Source organism: Leptopilina heterotoma, unplaced genomic scaffold, assembly GCF_015476425.1.
Source record: "Leptopilina heterotoma isolate Lh14 unplaced genomic scaffold, ASM1547642v1 Lhet_85, whole genome shotgun sequence".
Classification (NCBI taxonomy): Eukaryota; Metazoa; Arthropoda; class Insecta; order Hymenoptera; family Figitidae; genus Leptopilina; species Leptopilina heterotoma.
This window is the reverse complement of record NW_025111189.1, coordinates 205,203-225,743: the sequence shown is the minus strand read 5'-3', so window position 1 is coordinate 225,743 and position 20,541 is coordinate 205,203. Positions and strand designations below refer to the sequence as shown.

The window sequence follows — 20,541 nt, the reverse complement described above, 5'->3', positions numbered from 1 at the left end:
TTTTAATTTTTTATATTCCGTAATTTCAATAATTTTTCCACTATCCTTTAAAAAATTAAAATTTCTTTTCGTTTTTTCCTTTTATTCCACCAAAATTCAGTTTCTTGAGAGATTTCGATTTGGTTTAATCTTCGTCTTCTTCCATTGATCCGAATTTATTCTTGATTTTAAAATCCATTTTTGGAAGAAAGGCCAAATTAAACTGAAAATAAATGAAAAGTCTATATTAATAATCGTTTTACTACAGTAATCGGTTCGCAATTTAAAGTTTTTGTTTTCTAACTTTTTAAATGATTTGAATTGAAATTTACAAAAAATTTTATCAAAACTTCTGAGAATAATTTAATTTTTTAAAAAAATGTTATTGAAATTTTTGAACATAATTAAATCCGTACAAAAAATGTTATTTAAAATTGTATAAAAAAATAATTCAATTCTCATAAAGAATTTTTATCAAAGTTTTAGAAAATAATTGAATTCTTTCATGCAATTTTCATTACAATCTACATTTATAAAATAATTGAATTAATGCGAAAAAATGTATTCTTTATAAAAATAATTGATTTCTTTCGAGGAACTTTTATTAATATTAAAAATAATTGAATATCTGAAAATAATTATATTTATGAAAATCATTGAATTCTTGAAAAGAATTTTATAAAAAGTTTAGAAAATAATTGAATACCAGTTAAAAATTTCATTGTTTATGAATGAAATTAAATTTCTGCAAAAAAGATTTCATTAAAATTGTTAAAATGAATTAAATTGTTTCGAAGAATTCTATTGAAATATCTGAAAAATTATATTAAATACTATCGTTAAATTTAATTAAAATTGTATTCAAAATAATTTAAATTTAAATTTAAATTTAAGTAAATAATTGTATTGTTTCGAAAAAATTGCATAAATTTTTTAGAAATAATTGAATTCCTGCTAAGAATTTTATCAAACTTTTTGCAAATTATTAATTACAATTAATTAGGTAATAAATAAGTTTTTTTTAAATTTTGAATGTAAAATTATTCAAAAATTGACATTTTGAAAATATAAAATTTGGTAATTTGCAAACTAATAATAAATTGAATACGAATTTTCGCCCTCGTAATTATTATTTTTTTTAAAATCCAACTTTGCTATTTAGATGAATAAAAAAGCGAAAATTTATTTTTACTTCAATTGAAAATAAAGAAAAGGCCGTAAATATAATTGAACCAGAAAAAAGAAGTTGTTTTATATTTGAAAACAATTTTTAAATAATATTTCGGAGAAAAAAGTTATAAACTTTTTTAAAAAAATATTAAATCAACCAATAAAACACGAATTTCAAAATTTAGATTAAAAAAAAATCAATAAAGAAACCTCAAAACTTTCTAAATTTTGCAATTTAGAAAAAATTAAAAAAACAAAATTATTTTCACTTCAACTGAAAATAAAAAATAATGAATTTTGAAAAAAGAACTAAATTAACGCGACTTTCAAAATTTAGATTTAAAAACTCAATAAACAATTAAAAGTTTTTCTCTCATTATTTTTGAAATCCAATTTTCCGATTTACGCATGAAATGAAAAAAGCAAAGTTATTTTTACTTCGATCGAAAATGAAAAAGAACCCCGTAACTACAATCAAACGGAAAAAAAAGTTATCTATTGAACAAATTCTTCCGGACTATTCAAACATTGCTGACTCTTGGAAAAAAGAAATCGATATAATACTGCATTGACGACGTTCATTTAGCTGATTTCAGCAAACACGTATAACAGTGAATTTCAATTCAGGACAATTATAATTTTCATTACATATATTTTCCAACCATCAGCGAGAAAATTTTATCTGAAAACATTAGAAGAGAGAATTTTTTTTTTTAATATTTCAACTATAATTCAAGATGACAATAAAATTTTCATTGGAATAAAAATAATCGAATAAAAATTAAACCCGATATAGTAAACGTCAATAAAATGTTGTTTCCTTCCCCAGTCACTGACCCTACCACACTTTTTTTCCTTTTTTTTCCTTTAGGTTCTCTCCCGGGACGAGAATCAATATTTGTGTATTTATTTTGTATGAATCTCTCATCTGTTATTTGCGAAAGTAACAAGAGTCATTAAATATTTCAGTTTAGTAAATATAAATCGAAGTGTTGCGCAACACTTCTCCCATTTCGCGAAGAGAATAATATAAGTTTTATAAACTTTAAAAAAAGGCAGCAGGATATTTTTTTAAAGCGACTGGAAAATTTCCTTGAAATAATAAAATAACTAAAATAAATAATGAATGAATAAATAATTAAATGAACAAATAAATTAATGAATAAATAAAGTAATAAGTTAATAAATAAAGTACTAAATTAATAAATAAATTAATAAATAAATAGATAAATGAATAAATAAATAAATACCTATTGTACATTGTAAACAGTAAAACGCTAATAAAAAATATTTGCCTTTTGTTAAAATCGTAATTACTTTCAAATAAAAAGGCCAAAATATGGTATTTAACAGTATTTACGCCTTTTGTATAGCAAAATAATTAAATTCGTTAGGTAATTAATTAAATAATTAATAAATACAGAAAAAAATTAATTTACCATAGTGAATATCAGAAAAAAAATTAACAACTAAAAAAAAAGTAACTGAAACTAAAACAAAAATAATAACTAAAAATGAAAAATGTACGTTTAAAAAACATAAACAAGAATAACAAAAAAAATTTTCAATATTCAAAATTATAGACAGAAAGATGAGTAATTTACTTTTTTTCTGTGTCACAAATCACAATAAATACTTTCATTTTAAAATTGAATAGTTTATTACTTTTCGTTTTGCTAAAAAATAGCAAAATTTTTACAAATTTATTATTAACTATATTATAAATATGTACATTTTTCTTTTTCGAATTATCATCATCATTTTAAAGAGAACCGTTAAAATAAAATTGTAGATAAGAATTTTATAACAGAAACTTACATGACGTCGAACAGCTTTACCTATATGGGTAAAACTTGATAATAAATCGTAAACTTGGCAATAACACAGCGTGAAAGTATTGTTCGGAGTTACGATGTGGTGCGAACTTTTTGTTGAAATTGTTGAGCAGATTGCACCCTCGTGAGTAATATCTGTGGAGAAAAAAAAATTGGATTTATTAATATACATATTTTTAATATTCTCCTTAAATTTTCTCACTCTTACATTTCTAAGAAAATAAAAAGAAAATCAGGACATGTGCAAAAATTCTTTTTACAATTATAATATTTTATGGATTTATGATTTTAAATAAAAACTATCAGCAATTCGCGCGCTGACTTCTCCCTCACTTTTTTAAAATAAAATTAGCAATTATAAAAATAATAGAACGTAAAAATTTTTAATTTAAATTTTTTTTCTATAAAAATTTTCAATTTCTGCCAAAAATTTCTTTTTAAATAACTTAAATCTTGAACAACTATCATAAAATAAATAAATTATTTCTAATGAATAATTTTATTTAAATATTTCAAAATTAATTCAATTTTAAAAGAGTTGCGTTTACAATTTTCATAAATAAATGAACTTCAAGCGGTTTCAATTTAAAAATTTATAAAATTTTAATTTTGAACGTAGGATTTAAATATTAATTTTAAAGAAATTAGATTTTTGAAAAATTATAATAATTCAAAATCTTCTAAAATTAGTTAAATTTGTCAATATATATTTAATTAATTATACAAAATAATGGATTTATAGATAATAATTTTAGATAAAAACAATAAAAAAATTGAATTTTGAAGAAGTTACAAATGATTGCAGAAAGTCAATTTTTTTCAAAAGGAATAAAATTCTTATCCCAAAATTCAATTATGTTTAAAATTTACAAGAAAATCTCGACAAAATCCCAATTATTATCTTTATAAATAAAAAAATTCTTCAAAATTCAATTGTTTTTCAAAAATTTTAATAAAATTCTTGTCAAAATTTCAATTATTTTCAAAAATATTCCTCATTTCAATGATTTTTAATATCTACTATTTTAATAAAATTACCTAAAAGAATTAAATTATTTAAAAACAATTTTAATAAAATTGTCCCGCAAATATTTAATTATTTTCATAAATAATAAAAATTTCACAGGAATTCGAATAATTACAATTCATTATAAATTTTCTCGCAAGAATTCAATTATTTTCATAATTAGCAAACTTCTTTGCAGGAATTCAGTTATTTTCCAAAATTTGAATAACATTTTTGTCAAGAATTCAATTATCTTCATAAATAATAACATTCTTGCTAAAATTGAATTATTTTTCAAAATTTTAATAAAATCCGTCGCAAGAATTCCATTATTTTCATAAAAAATAAAATTCTTTGTAGGAATTATATTATTTACAAAATTTTTATGAATTTTTTCGCAATAATTCAATTATTTTCATAAATAATCAAATTCTTTTTAGGAATTCAATTATTTTTATAAATCATAGCAAAAATTCAAAGTTTTCATAAATAAAATTCTTCACAAGAATTCAATTATTTTAAAAAATAATACAATTCTTCGCAGGAATTTAATCATTTTTAATAATACAGTTTTAATATTTCTCAAATGAATTCAATTATTTTCTAAATTTTGATAAAATTGTTTATAAAAATTTAATTTTTTCAATATAATTTTAATAAAATTTCTTGAAAGAATTCAATTATTTTTAGAAATTTTAATTAAATTCTGCGCAGAAAATCTATTGTTTTCAAAAGTTTTTGTAAGATTATTTAGAAGAATTCAAATATTTTCGGGACAATTTTAATTCAATTCCTTGAATATTTTCAATTATTTTAGTACAATTTTAATTAAATTCTTCTAAAGAAGAATTTTCTAATTAAATTTTTCTCAATAATTCATTTATTTTTAGAAATAATAGAAATCGCAGAAGTTCAATTATTTTTTATACAATTTTTATCTAATTTCTTGAAAGTTGTAACTATTCTAAAAAATATTATTAAAATTCCGTCAAAAGAATTCAAATGTTACTTAAAAATTTGTTAATAAAATTCTTTATAAGAATTCAATTTTAAGAAACATTCAAATATTCAATAAATAATTGACTTTTGTATTTAAACAAAATTTCTCGTAAAATTTTCCAATAAAAATTGATTTGAAAATGAATTCTAGTTTAAATTTTAGATAATAATAGAATATGAAAATAATTTTTAAGAAGTTACAGTAATAATATTCTTATAATATAAAATAATGATTTTAACACTCGTTCCTTTATGTTTTATAAAAATATTTTTAAAGCTGATTAATTTCAAATAGGTTTGAATTTGAATGTTTTGAAGAATTTTAATTCCTGCGGAAAAATAATAATAATTAAATATTAAAAATATTTAAAAAAGAAATTATTGTTTTCGAATAATTTTACAATTAAAGATATTCGTAAATAAATTTAACAGAACATTTTTTTTCAATAAAATTTTTTCCTTTATTTTCTAAAAATTCAAAAATTTCCAGTTTCATTTTCAATTAAATTTTCCAATTGACAAATATAATTTATAAACATTTTTTCCCTCTATTTTTAAAAAAACTTTGAATTTTATTAAAACAATTGAAATTAAGAAATAGAATTGATGCAAATTATTTCCTTATGAAAACTGAGAATTTTCTACAAAAATATTAAGAAACGGGAATATTTAATGTTTTTCTTCCCAAAAGAAAAAAATGAGTTTGTAAACAATATTGTTATTGAGAAATAAAAATTATGCATAAAATGGGTATATTTCCTAATTCTTAATAAAAATTTTTTAACAATTAACAATTTTCTAGTATTTTTCATAAATAAAAAGGAGAATAATTTGCATAATAATTTAGATCAGTCAAACGAAATTTGTTATAGAAAAAAAGCATATAACAAACAAAATAATTATATTTTTTATTTGTTAATCATAATTTTTTTCAATTTTCTAATTTGTAATATTATTTTATTATAAGTCGTGAAAAAATACCTGCATATTTTCGATTTGTCAAACAATATTTTTTAAAGAAAAAAAAGCAGAAGCATACACAGTAACTAACTTCAAACTGCGGAGAGAATGAATAAAATATACGGAGATTAATATAGTAAATAAATAAATTCAGCCTGCAAAAAAAATAACTTTTTTTCAGGGTTAGCACAAAAATTTGATTATGAATTTTGATTTCCAGAAAGAATACTAACTTCTTTCTATACCCTGATAATAAATCTAATTCTAAATTTTTGTAAAATTTAATTATTTTCCAAATTTTTGTCAGAATTCTCAAAAAAAAAGAAAGAAAAAATTATCTTTTAGTGACATGAATCTAAAAAAAGTATCGAAATAGTAACAAATCGTCAAAAAAAATTAGTAAATAGTATCAAAATAGTATAAGCAAATCGTAAAAAAAGTAGTAAAGAGTAGGTTTTAGTAAATGAGTGCGAAGCCTTTAAATGCGAAAAAAAAAGATTTAAAATAAAAATGTGAAAAGAAAAAATAGTTTACTCTATAAATGGAGTTGCATGGACAGAAGATGGAGAATTTTGTCTTGCAATTATGAACGGTGGTGCTTAATTACAAGATGAACATCTTACCCTACGCCTTCTTATTTCAGCATCTGCCTGTCGCTTTTGCAACATTTCCAAGGTCACCTCGGGCTGTGGCAACTGTTGCTCCTCGAGTCGCTGAAATCTCATTGGAGGATGCCTCTTAATTATAGACTTTTCTTCATCATTTATGGGCACTTCGAAAGCCAAGGGTTGACCTGAATAAAAAAAAAAGGAAAGTGCATTTTCCCATCCACAATGTTCAAATAAATGCATTTTTTACAAATAAATTAACAAATTATTACTACTAAAACTCAAACTTTAACGCTAATTCAAACTCAAACTCAAACTTAAACTCAAACTAACTCCATAACAAGTAATTTATTTAATTTAAATATTTTCAAGGTTGCCACAAAAAATTAATTTTTTTCTCGAATTTAATTAGTTTTTCCCTCACTTTTTCCTGATTTCTAGACAAAATTTTGAAGCTTTTTAGCTTCAAAGGCTTTAAAATTTTGTTTAGAAATCAGGAAAAAAAGCCTTTTAGCTTCAAAATTTTGTCTAGAAATCAGGGAAAAAAAGCCTTTTAGCTTTGAAATTTTGTCTATTAGAAATCAGGAAAAGTGAGGGAAAAACTAGGAACTAGGAAATTAAGAATTTTCTTATGAATTCTAAAAATTTAATTTTTTCCAATACTTTTCATAAAAACCCCTGACTTTTCCCTGATTTTCCTGACCCGTGGCAACCCTGTTATTAAACAATAAAAAATTATTAAACTTATAATTAAATAAAATTAAAAACGATTCTTTTAAGCATAATTTACGAATAAATAAATAAATAAATTTTACATTTTATTTAGCTTATTTAAACAGTTAAAAAAAATTTCAAGTATATAATTAAGTAGAATTAAAAATTATTCCTTGATGTAGGTATATAATAATTTGATTAATTTAATAACGAAACTTACGTAAAGCTGACTTTGTATTGTTGTTGTCGTGTAAAGGTGAACTTCGTGAATTAGGAATTGAATTTTTAGACGACAGTCCTTTTTCTTGTTCGTAAATAGTACCTTTTACGACGTCGGTACTTGATCCACACCCCATTTCAAAAATACTTCATTTATTCCCATTTGCTTCAAGGCACTTAATCAAACTAATGGTGTAACTATCGAGGAGGCGAAAAAACGCATTAACCAAAAAACTTTTCCTTCCTGTAACTTAAAATGACAATCAATTTGTTAATCAATATTGCTTCTCATTCAGTGAAAATTAAATTTAAAAAAACAACAAGAAATAATCAAAAAAACTGAATGTCTTCGTTTATCTTATTATTACAAAAAAAGCAAAAAACAAACAAGCGATTTAATTATTGTACTTAGTAAAATAACAATTTACTTATTATACTCAGTAAAATAAAATAATTTATTTATAATAATATTTAGTAGAGTATAATAATTTATCTAATAATTAGAAAATTGTAACAAAGGGAAAATTAAAACAATATTTAAATTATAAATAAATAATCCGGTAACAGAGTTGCCACGCTTTTGCTCTTTTCAAATTCTCTGACTTTTTCAGGTTGAAAACAGAATTTTTCCACGTTATTAAAACTACTTTTATTATTAATTGGAAAATTATTCGAAAACATCAATAACTTCATTTTTAAATAAATATTTAATCATTATTAATTTTTTTATAAAAATTAACATTTTCAAAAATTCGAAATTCAACAACATATAATAATTAAAACTTGCTACTTTGTGACTAACTTTTTCAAAAATTATTTTAATTTATATTTTCATCATCACGATTATTTATTTCTAGAATTTTCAACTAAACTTCTTCTTTAAGTCAATTTTTTTAAAAACATTTTTGAAAAAGTTCTTTGAGAATTTTCAAATTCTTTTGTTTATAATTTAATTTTACGAAATTTCGATTATTCAGACCAGAGAGAAACTTTCAGACATTTTTCAATTAAATATATTAGAAATTAAATATTTAGTAAATTCTTCCACAGTTATTTAATAAATTAATTTTTTCGATTTTTGGAAGACGTATATAAAAGGTAAAAGAAAAACACTCTTTTACCTTTTATATACGTCTTCCAAAAATCGAAAAAATTAATTTATTATATTAGAAATTAAAAACTTTAAATAATTAAAAAAAAATTTCATTAAACTTTTTGAAAAAAAATTAATTCCACAGAATTGTTAGTTAAAAATATGAAAAGTTCAAATTTTCAAAGATTTTAATTTTAAACCTTTTCAAAACTCAATTATATCTAAAAATCTACGATATAATCAATATTCAATTATAATCTAAAATTTTAACTGAAATTTATTTTTAAATAATTATTTATTAGAAAATTCTACGAGAATTCAATTATTTGACTACAAAAATAAATATCTTATGAAATAATTGAATGTTTCTTAAAATTGAATTTTCATAAAGAATTTTAAGAACAAATTATTAAATAATTGAATTCTCTTGACAAATTTTCATAAAATTTTTAAGAATATAATTTCATTTTTCCGAGAAATTTGATGAAAATTGTATTAAAAATAATTGAAATTCTGCCAAGAATTTTATTAAAATTTTTGAAAATAATTGTATTTCGGAGAAAAATTTTTTTATTTGCAAAGATAATTGAAATTTTGACGAGAATTCTTGTAAATTTTTTAACATAATTTGATTTATAATTCTGCGAAGAATTATATTACTTTTGAAAATAATTGAATTCTTGAGACGAATTTTATAAAAATTTCTTTTTAAATAATTGAATTCTTTTGTGAAATTTTATTGAAATTGTAGAAAATAATTAAGTTTTGACAAATTTTTGAAATTAATTAAATTTCTACGAAGAATTTTACATTAACATTCTTTATGAAAATAATTGAATTCTCGCGAAGAATTTTATTAAAATTTTTCAAAATCCTAATTAAATTCTTTTGTACTAAGATATTTATAAAAATAATTGAATTTTTGCAAAGAACTTTACTATATTTATAAAAATAATTGAATTGTTTCCAAGAATTTATTTTTATTTATTTTTATTTTCCGAAGAATGTTATTATTTATGAAAATTATTGAAATTTTGCAAAGAATTTAATAAAAATTTTTGAATTTAGTTCAATTCTTTAAATAAATTGTATTTAAAGTTCTGAAAAATTAGTTTTGAAATTATATAAAAAAAATTTAATTTTTCAAGAATTTATTATATTAAAAAATTAACATAATAAAATTTTTAGAAACAAATTGTATCATTTTCTAATTTTTATAGAATAGAATTTACTATTTTACAAGAAATATCTTAAAAATTTTGGAAATAATTGAATTTCTAAAATAAATTTTACAGACAATTTTAGAAATAATTGAATTTTTGAGATTAACTCAATTTAATTTTTGCGAAGAATTTTATAAAAATTTTAAATATGTAATTATTGATTTTTTTCAACTGATTTATGCAAATTCTAATTTAAATAATTGAATTCTTACGAAGATTTTTAAAAAAAATTTTTAATAATTGAATTCTGTTTGGAAATTTTATGAAAATAGTAGATATTGAAAATCATTGAATTGCGAAAAGTTTTTAAAAATAATTAAATTTTACAAAGAATTCTATTAAAATTTTTGAGAATAATTGAATGTCTGTCTGGTATTTTATTAAATTTTTTTGAAAAAAATTGAATTGTTACAAAGAATTTTATTAAAATTCTTGAAAATAATTTAATTCTTTGAATAAATTTAATTAAAAATGTATTGAAAATAATTAAAATTTTGTGTAGAATTTTACTTAAACTTTTTTTTTAATAATTGAATTGAGAAAAATTTTTGAATACAACTAAAATTTTCCAAGAATTTAAATTATTTTACTGTATTTATGAAAATCATTGAATTATTGAGAAGAATTTTATAAAAATTTTAGAAAAATAATTGAATTCCAGTGAAAAATTCCATTGTGTATAGAAGAAATTCATTTTTTGCAAAAGTTTTTATTAAAATTTTTGAAAATAATTGAATTCCTGCGAACAATTTTATTATTATGAAAAAAATTGAATTATTGCGAAAAATTTTATTAAAATTTTTGAAAATAATTGAATTTCTGCAATTATTTGTAACTTCTTCAAAGTTCAACTTTTTTTATTGTTTTTAACTAAAATTCTTCTATAAATCCATTATTTTTAATAATTAATTAAATATATATTGAAAAATTAGTTTTCAAGAATAAACACAATAACTTTAGGAAACAACAATTTTTCAGGATTTCGATCAAAATTCCCTGACTTTTCGAGGTTTTTTCAAGGTTTATAAAATTCCCTGATATTTCCAGGTTTTCCAGGTTGCGTGGCAACCTTGCCGGTAAAATATTATATAAAGAGACGAATTTTCCAGAAATTACAAAACAAATAAAAATCGTTTATAATTTGAAACATAACAAATTTTTAACAGATTACTTGATAACTTTTACAATTAAAATTTCTAGTAATATTGAAAAAGGAAAATATAGAAAAACAGAAAATGTCAACTCACCAACTTGTTTTTAGATCTATTTAAGCGGCTCAATACAAAGTGAACTTTTTTTCCACACGTTTTCCCTCCATGCGGGTCAAACTAGCAGGAAGGGTGAGAATAATCAACTGCCTGCTTTTGCATGAGTCCTGTGTGGTTTTTCTATCTATCAAGGTGCGCACAAAGGGACACGTGAATATTTATTGACCATGCAATACATCGTCAGTGGAAAAAAAAGCACACACTGGTGCCTCCTAACTTCAATTCGAACGGTTTCTAGGAAACTTTTATATTTCCCGTTGTTTGTTAACAAAAAAAAAAGAGAGAAAAAAAACAGTCACCCAAGAATCATAATAAATTCAGTCTTAAAAATAAAGTGGTTTAAATTATATATACAGTATTTTAGAAAAAATAGTTTTATATTTCTATGAAATCTGCAAATTTACAGAAACTTTCAAATTTAATTGTAATCTGTAAAAAAGTTTTAAATTCACGAGAGTTGAAATCTAAATAATGTAATAAAAAAATAGATTCTATAAACTTTTTTTTCCAATAAATATAGAACAAAAAAGACACGTGTAGATAGAGAAACTATTCAATTTTTCAATTAAAAAAAATAAATTTTTCAAAAAGAAAAATTAAATGTATTCTTTTTAAATATTTTCAAACTAAAAAGTATTTCTTTTATCAATCGATTTTTTATCGCGTGACAAAAACAATTTATAGTGTCAATTGTAATTATCCTAACAGACTAGTTAACTTTTCTATAAAATAAAAATATTTCCCTACAAAGTAAGCTGAAAAAATTAAATGTTTTTTTTTCCTTTTTTGTCTTAACATTTTCATTTTTACGAAACATTTATTTATCAAAATTAAACTATATTTACGAATTTCTTCGGGAATTAAACACAAAATACGAAAAAGTAAAGAAAAGAAAATAGGCGAACAAAACACTTAGAGACGTGTAGAAATAGTTTAACTTTAAACGTCCTATTTTCGTAAATTTTTTGATAAAATTTTAGAGGAATCATTCCATCTGAAAATTGATCGTATCGATTAAATTTTATTTGAAAAAATGAATTTTTATTTCAATATGTAATGAAAATATATTTTATCGACTTACCCGATAATTTTCTTCACCCGAACATTTTGAACTTCATTCGGGAATTAATGTGTCAATTAAATTATTTCAGTCTCCATTTCGATGTCAGGTAATCTGCAATAAAATACAAATTGAAAATAAAATGCGTGTAAAACAATTTTATCAATACAGAAAATAAATCAATGAAGACTAATAATAAATTATTAAAATATTACTAATAGTAAATAAACTAAGTGAAGTGTGGAAATTGTCAGGACTTATTGAAAGAAAGTAAAAGAAAAAAATAACTAAATTACTAAATTAAAATATCAAATTAAATCGTTAATTAGAAATAAAAATAAAATAAAAAAAGTTCATTAAAAATAAAATTTATTTTAATTTATTTTCTTCAAAAAGAAAATCTTACTCTTCTGAGGGGACAATCTCGTTTTCGTAGACGACTTCCGCAATGTCTTCTGTATCCATTTCCATTTCCTTAGCTTCAAGTAAAGAAATTTCTTGATCCACTGTCGGATGTTGTTGGGCGAACCTTAAAAATAAAAATTTTATTAAATAATGAACATTTTTATAATTAAAAAAAGTATTTCAAGCAATTTCCTAGGAAAATCTAAATAATATTTAACTTTTGAGAAATTCTGAATTTAAAATTTAAAATTACCTCTAAAATAATTATATAACGCTCCCTAACAAAAGAAAATTTTAATTATAGTTTTAATTTTCTAATTTTTTAGTATTTAACTTTTACTACAATTTTTATTACTCTTTTTCGATAATTGGTTACAATTTTCTTTTTTTATTGTGAAACAAATTTTTATTTTATTACTTATTATATTGATTTTATTTTCATTGTATTGCAATTTAAATTTATTGAAGTTTTGCATCAATAATTAAAGTTTTAATAATTAAATAATTAAAAATTTCGATCGAGTGAAACATGAATAGATTAAAAACTGATAAGATTTAGATTAATTTGATTGATAAAATTAAATTTCGTAATAAAATTCATATATTGATAAAGTAAGGAAAAATTCTGTGATTCACAAATTTATGATTACTGTGAAAAAAAGTATTAAAGTTTTGATTTCAATGATTAGCAGGTAGGAGTGAAAATTCTTTAAAAAAGAAAAAAAAGCAATTCCACGTGAAACAATAAAGTGAAAAATTTTATTTTCTGGGATTGGCTTGAAATTCTCGTAAATTGTTGTTCCATATAAAAGTAATAAAATCGTATTTATTTTGTTTAAAAATATATTATGTGAATTATGGGGATTGCCAGTTTGTATGACGTTTTAAGTGAAATTGTTAAATTCAAATATTTCAAAATCTGTGTTAATTTCGACAAAACTTGAAAGATTTTAACTTTTAGAATTTTCTGCAATTTTCTGAATTTTATATTTTGCAGAATTTTTTGTGTACTTTTCAATTTTAAAAACGTTTTCTTAAAAAAAAAAATTATTCAACTCCTCTTTCTTAAAAATTAAATTTTCTTTTTTAATTTTTACAAAACTTACCACTTTTTTCAATTTTTTAAAATTTTGATTAGAAAACTGAGACTTTTTTCAATAAATTATATGTGACGCTCCACGAGAAAAAAGACCTTATTTACTCTTGTCATAAGGTCCCTTTTCTCGTGGAGCGTCACATATGTAGAGTTTAAAAATTGGCCAAGAATATTTCAAGAAAACAAAAAAAGTGTTTATAACGTTGTTATTTCATCTTCTCGAAGAAAAATTGTTGTCCAACTTTTACTTTTACAGATTCTATTGAAAGAAATCTCAACTTTAAGCAAAATTATTAAATATTCAATAAAAGTTAAATTAAAATTTTTTAATTAAAATTTTCTAAAACTTTAATTTGAAACATTCTGGAATTCAATTATTTATTAAAATTGTTAACGTAACTTTACTAAAATTAAATTATTTTTTGAATCTTCAATTAAAATTATTAAATATTCAAGTAAAATTATTAAAATTTTTGAATTCAAATTTTCTAAAACTTTAATTTGAAACCTTTTTAAATTCAAAACTTTTAAAAATTGTAAACAAAAACACTTGTAATATTAAATAATTTTTCTAAATTTTCACTAAAATTATTAAATATATGTAAGTAATAAATTATTAAAATTATTGATTTCCAATTTTCTAAAACATCTATTTAAAATATTTAAAAATTCAGTTAGTTATTAAAAATTTATAAACGCTAATCTTGTAAAATTAAATTAATTTTGAAATTTTTAAGTAAAATTATTGAATATTCAAGAAAAGTTATTAAATTCTTGAATTCTAATTTTTTAAAACTTCAATTTGAAACCTTCTGAAATTAAATGATTTATTAAAATTGTTAACGTAACTTTACTAAAATTTAATTATTTTTTGAATCCTTAAGAAAAGTTATTAAATATTCATGTAAAATTATAAAAATTATTGAATTCAAATTTTCTAAAACTTTAGTTTGAAATTTTTTGAAATTCAAATGTTTCTAAAAATTGTAAACGCAACTCTTGTAAAATTAACTAATTTTTTAATTTTCTAATTAAAATTATTAAATATTCATGTCAAATTATAAAAATTGTTCAGTAAAAAATATTCAACAACTTTAATTTGAAATCTTTTTAAATTCTAAATTTATCGAAATTTTAAACACAACACTCGTTATATTAAATAAATTTCTGAATTTTTAAGTAAAATTTTTAAATATTCAAGTAAAATTATTAAAATTATTGAATTCAAATTTTCTAAAACATCAATTTAAAATATTTTAAAATTCAGTTATTTATAAGCATTGTAATCGCAACTCTTGTAAAATTAAATTAATTTTGGAATTTTTAAGTAAAATTATTAAATATTCAAGTAGATGAGTTATTAAAATTATTGAATTAAAATTTTCTACAAATTTTAATTTGAAACCTTTTAAATTTCAAATATTTATAAAAATTGTTAACGCAACTCTTGTAATATTAAATTAATTTCTGAATTTTTAAGTAAAATTATTAAAATTATTGAATTCAAATTTTCTAAAACATTAATTTTATATATTTTAAAATTCAGTTAGTTATTAAAAATTTATAAACGCAACCCCTTCTAAAATTAAATTAACTTATGAATTTTTAAGTATAATTATTAAATGCTAATTTAAATTTTCTAAAACATCAATTTAAAATATTTTAAAATTTAGTTTTTTATAAAAATTGTAATCGCAACACTTGTAAAATTAAATTAATTTTGGAATTTTTAAGTAAAATTATTAAATATTCAAGTTGAGTTATTAAAATTATTGAATTCAAATTTCCTAAAATTCCTAATTTGAAACCTTTTAAAATTTATTTAATTATAAAAATTGTAAACGCAAATCTACTAAAATTATTTTTTGAATTTTTAAATAAAATTAGTTACTAAATAATTTATAAGTAATAATTTTAATTGCTCTTGAAGAATTAGCTTATTTGAAATAAATAAAGTCAAATTAATAGAAATAAAAAATTAAAAAATCAAATACATAAATAGAAAAAATTCAAGAAGAATTAAATCTTTTTAAAGACTGTTAGACACCGAAATCTAGAATTTTTTTTTGTCAATAATTCTAAAAATTTAATATTTTTCCAGTATTTTTTATAGAATTTTCTGATATTTCCCTGATCTGTTCCTTAGTAATTTTTTCGAGTAGATTATTTGCCTGCTTTTGTGAAGAAACAACTATTTTCAAATCTTTAACTAATAAAGTGTTTTTTCGTCCAAAATTTTCGAAGAAATTACTAAATATCTAAAAGAAAAATATTAAATATTCAAAAAATAGATGTAAAATTAAAAATAAATACCTGCTGAGAGTTTGAGTTGCTGGTAACGGTAAAACATTATTAAGTTTCAAAAATTTATACACAGACGGCGATTTCCGATGCAATGTCAAACAAAACGAAATCCATATTTTCGAATAACGTCTCCCACGTGGCGGTTGTTTTGTCGACGCCAACATTTCCTTAGTGACTAATTTTTGATTCGCATCAAGACTACTCGCCATTAACATTTGATCCAATGTCTTTTGACAACGTAAATATTCCTCACGTTCACGTACTCTTAATTCCTTCAACAATTTAATTCTCACCAATGATCTCGCTCTACCGCGTCTCAATGTTTTAATTTCCCGCCTCATTTCGTCCAATTTCTTTTTTTGCTTACCCGTCAAACATAAACGTAAACGCGTTAAACTTGGACTTTTTTCCATACGCGCCAATTTTTGTGCAACAGTTTTTTTCGATTTACGACAATAATCACAACTTCCACTGCGTGACAATGACGGTATATAGAGTGAACATTCCAAACTGCGAACAACACCCTCCTTATCAACGTGAATAAATGAAAATTCTTTTGTATCGTTGGACTGAATTTTTAATCCAGCGCAAATACGCCATGAGTGAACGATTTTCAGTAAATATTCAAGATCATCGATACTGTTTATGTCGATGTCTTTAATCTCACTGTTTTCCTTGTTTAGCTTTTGACGTGTGATGAAAATTGTTGTTTGTAAATTTTTGTCGAGGAGGAGTTGCTTTGAGCAGCACGGTTGGATTATTCCGTTTTCCATTTTTGGAACGAATTGATTGAAGACGACCATTTTTTCACCATTGTACATGAGATTTTGTCGCGTCCAAACTGGAGGGAGGGCGACGCTTTTTTCATTTCCGTTAATAATGTCGAATAGAGAAATTTCCTCGGTTGATTTTGGTATTTTCAATTTGGCTTCGGCTGCTAAATGATAATAAGCTTCGAAATGTTCGATTTCTTCGAAATTCTGAAAAATATCCTCGACGTTACTTTCAGTGTCAACTGATTCCTTCCTTAATAAATCTTCATCTGAAATTGATAAATCCGATTCAGATTCTTCGTCTGGATTATTCGCTAGACGTCTCGATGGCACTGCTCCTTCCTTTAATTTCGGCATTTTGAAATCGGCACTCTAAAATAAAAGGGTAATCCATATTAATAAACGTTGTATTCCGGTAATAATGATTCTTTTTATTTTCAGTTTTCAAATGAATCTATTGAAAGTGATTGAATTCTAGCAAAGAATTTTATCAAAAAATTTGAGAATAATTGAATTCCTTCAAAGAATTTTACTATTTACGAAAATAATTGAATTTTTGCGAACAAATTTATAAAAATCCTAATTAAATTATTCTGAAGAATTTGTTTGAATTTTTTTTAAAATAATGGTGTTTCTTCAATAATTTTAATTGGAAATTTTAAAAGTAATTGAATTTTTTCGAAAAATATTATTAAAAATTAAAAAATAATTGAATTCTTAAAATTTTAGAAAATAATTGAATCTTTTCGAAAAATATTATTAAAAATTGAATTTTTGCAAATAATTAAAAAATTAATAAAATTTAATTTTTATGTGAAATTTAATTGAAACTAATTGCTGAAAATATGAACAACAATAATTAATTATGTAGTTAATAAGTAAATTTTTTAAATTTTTGATTTTTAAATTATTCAAAAATTTATGTTTGAAAATAAAAATTTTGTAACTTGCTTAATAATAATAAATGCAATTAATTTATTATTATTATTTTTATTATGCAAATTGAATTTATTTCAAGAATTTTATCAACATTTTTTTCAATAATTAAAATCTTTCGAGAAAATGTAATTAAAATTGTATTAAAAATAATTTAATTGTTGGCAAGATTTTTATTAAAATTCTTTAAGATAATTAAATTGTTTTGAAGAATTTATTTCAATTCTCTTAGAAATAAGGGAGTTTTTTAAAAATAATTTTTACCGAAAATTTTGAAAGTAATTAAATTTTATCAAGAATTCAATTATTTTTAATAGATGTAATAAAATTCTTTGCAAAAGTCAATTTATGTAAATAATATAAATCTTCGTAAAAAATTAAATTATTTTTATATAAATCAATAAAATTCTTATAAGAATTTTACATATTTTCAATACAATTTTAATTAAATTCCAGGGAGAATTAAATTATTTTTAAACATTTCTTTAAATTTCTTCGTAAGAATTCAATTAGAATTAAGGTATTCAATTAATAATTATTCAAATCAATTAGAATTATATCAATAAATAGTAAATTTTTCCTAGGAATTCAATTATTTTAAATATAATTTTAATAAAATTTTTCTAGAAAAATTAATTAAAAATAATAAATTTTTTCGCAAAAAAATAATTTTTCAAATAATTTAAAAAAGTTTTAATAAAATTCTATTCAAGAATTAAATTATTTTTAGAAATGATTAAATTGTCGATGTACTGAAAATTATTAAATTCTTGTAAAGTAGATATTTGTAAAAAAATTTGAAAATAATTTAATTCATGCAAGATTTTTATAAAAATTCTTTAAAATAATTGATTTCTTTTGAAGAATTTATTTAAATTCTCTTGGAAATAAATGAGTTTTTTAAAAATAATTTTTACTGAAAATTTTGAAAGTAATTGAATTTTATTATTTTATTTTATATTATTTGGTAAATAAAAAATTTTATGAAAACATTCTTTTAAGTTTTTAAAATAATCGTGTTTATTGTTAATTGTAATTAACGATTTTTCTATTAAATTATATTAAAATTATTAGATTTTTTATAAATAATTACAATTTTTTTTAAGAGTTTCATTAAATTTAGTAAAAATAATGTAATTTTTTAAAGTAATTTTAATTGAAAATTTTTAAAATAATAGAAATTTACAAAAAATTTTATTGAAAACCTTGGAGAACAATTGAATTGATAAGAAAAATTTTATTACAATTTTTAAAAATAAATTGTACCTGTTAGAGAAATTTTATTAAAAAAACTTAAATATAATTTAATTTTTTTCTAGAAATTTAATTAAAATTATATTAAAAATAATTGAATTCTTCCGAAACATTTTATTATTTATGAAAATATTTTAATTCTTGCGAAAAATTGTATTATTTATGAAAATATTTTAATTCTTGCGAAAAATTTCCTTATTTATGGAAATAATTTAATTCTTGCGGAAGATTTTACAATTCTTAAAAATAATTGAATTGTATCGAAGGATTTTATCTGAATTTTTAAAAATAGTTGAATTTTTTGAAGAAATTTTACTAAATATTTTGAAAATAATTATTTTTTAAAAAAATTTTCATCAAAATTGTTGAAAATAATTGAATTTATATTAAAATTCTTGAAAATAATCGAGTTTAATTAATATTTTGAAAAATAATTGTATTTTTTCGAAAAGTTTAATTAAGATTGTATTAAAAATAATTAAATTGCTTTAAAAAAATATTATTTACGAGAAAAATGAAATTCTTGACAAAAAATTATATTAAAATTTGTGAATAATAATAAACAAGAATATTTAATATTATGTACTTAATACGTGAATTCTTTAAATTTTGAATCTGTAATCATTTAAAAATAATTGATGTTTATTTTTGAAAATATAAATTTTTTTAATTTAGAAAATAATAAATAGAATAATGCGTTCTGCGCGTATCATTTTCTAGTTAAATAATAAAACTTGAAGATAAAAAATTGACTAAATTGAAATTACCACTCCAAGAATCATGCCATTTGGTCCTTTCAATACTTTTCTCCAGCGTAAATCTTTTTTCGAAAAATGCTTATCACAAACCGACTGTCCAGGCTTAACGGCAATTTTATTCCCTGAAAGGGCATTTTTCCACAATTCTAAACCAACTTTTGGAATAGAAAAAAAGTGTGTCTTCTTTTTTGGATCCACTTCTAATTTTCTACTCTTCTCTTTAGTCTTTTCTTTATAGTGACTCGATGTACATCCTGTGACAATGCATTTTCCGTGACCCATTTTTTACACCCGAGACTTTTTACACAATTTCCTGATAATATACTCTACCTGTAAATAACAAAATTATATTCTATTCAAAAAAGCTATTGTATTTGTACATTTGCAGTTATTGTATATTCGTAAAATCAAAATTTAAACTCTTCTTATCAATTTGTTATAATTTACATAATACACTTAATAAATTGAATCAAGACGTTTAAAAACAAGAATTTCTTTTTATCCCATGACTAGAAACAAAGTGATTTTTAAAATTACTTTTTTGATTTCTTCTAAACATTTCAAGAGAAAAATAATGCAACCTAACCTAAAAATTAGTCGGTGTTTTGTATTCAACAGTCTGGGTATATATTCACTATACTCACAATGAAAATATAATAAAAAATAAGCGAAAGTATAATTAACGATATAATAAGAATTAATTACAATAAACAAATTACCTTTTTGTAGAAACACCACTATTTTAAAAATGTTTTAAACAGGTGAAAAAAACAAGAAAAATAAACCTGCACGAACCTGACTAACAAGTGTACCAACTACCAACTTAACGATGCACGCAATGTGACCAACTTAAAACTTACCTACCAGTCGGTATAAATAGG

The 20,541-nt window shown here is 20.8% G+C and overlaps 2 protein-coding genes across 3 annotated transcripts; both read right to left on the bottom strand.

Moving 5' to 3' along the window:
• Positions 1 to 32: 32 nt before the first annotated feature.
• LOC122511513 (uncharacterized protein CCDC198-like) lies at positions 33 to 11,430 on the bottom strand. Of its 2 annotated transcripts, none has more exons than XM_043626809.1 (5): positions 11,054 to 11,430; positions 7,492 to 7,740; positions 6,573 to 6,742; positions 2,754 to 3,119; positions 33 to 202 (listed from the first exon to the last, which is right to left on the bottom strand). In XM_043626809.1, the coding sequence occupies exons 2-4, from the start codon at positions 7,625 to 7,627 to the stop codon at positions 3,057 to 3,059; spliced, it is 369 nt and encodes a 122-aa protein (XP_043482744.1). In that variant the 5' UTR covers positions 7,628 to 7,740; positions 11,054 to 11,430; the 3' UTR covers positions 33 to 202; positions 2,754 to 3,056. The 2 variants fall into 2 exon arrangements, with proteins under 2 accessions (XP_043482744.1, XP_043482743.1); XM_043626808.1 differs by having other exon boundaries at positions 2,968 to 3,119.
• Positions 11,431 to 11,737: 307 nt separating this feature from the next.
• On the bottom strand, positions 11,738 to 20,503 carry LOC122511511. The gene is made up of 6 exons (XM_043626803.1): positions 20,380 to 20,503; positions 19,670 to 19,990; positions 15,949 to 17,084; positions 12,541 to 12,663; positions 12,156 to 12,248; positions 11,738 to 12,068 (listed from the first exon to the last, which is right to left on the bottom strand). The coding sequence occupies exons 2-5, from the start codon at positions 19,940 to 19,942 to the stop codon at positions 12,212 to 12,214; spliced, it is 1,569 nt and encodes a 522-aa protein (XP_043482738.1). The 5' UTR covers positions 19,943 to 19,990; positions 20,380 to 20,503; the 3' UTR covers positions 11,738 to 12,068; positions 12,156 to 12,211.
• Between the last annotated feature and the right edge of the window lie 38 nt (positions 20,504 to 20,541).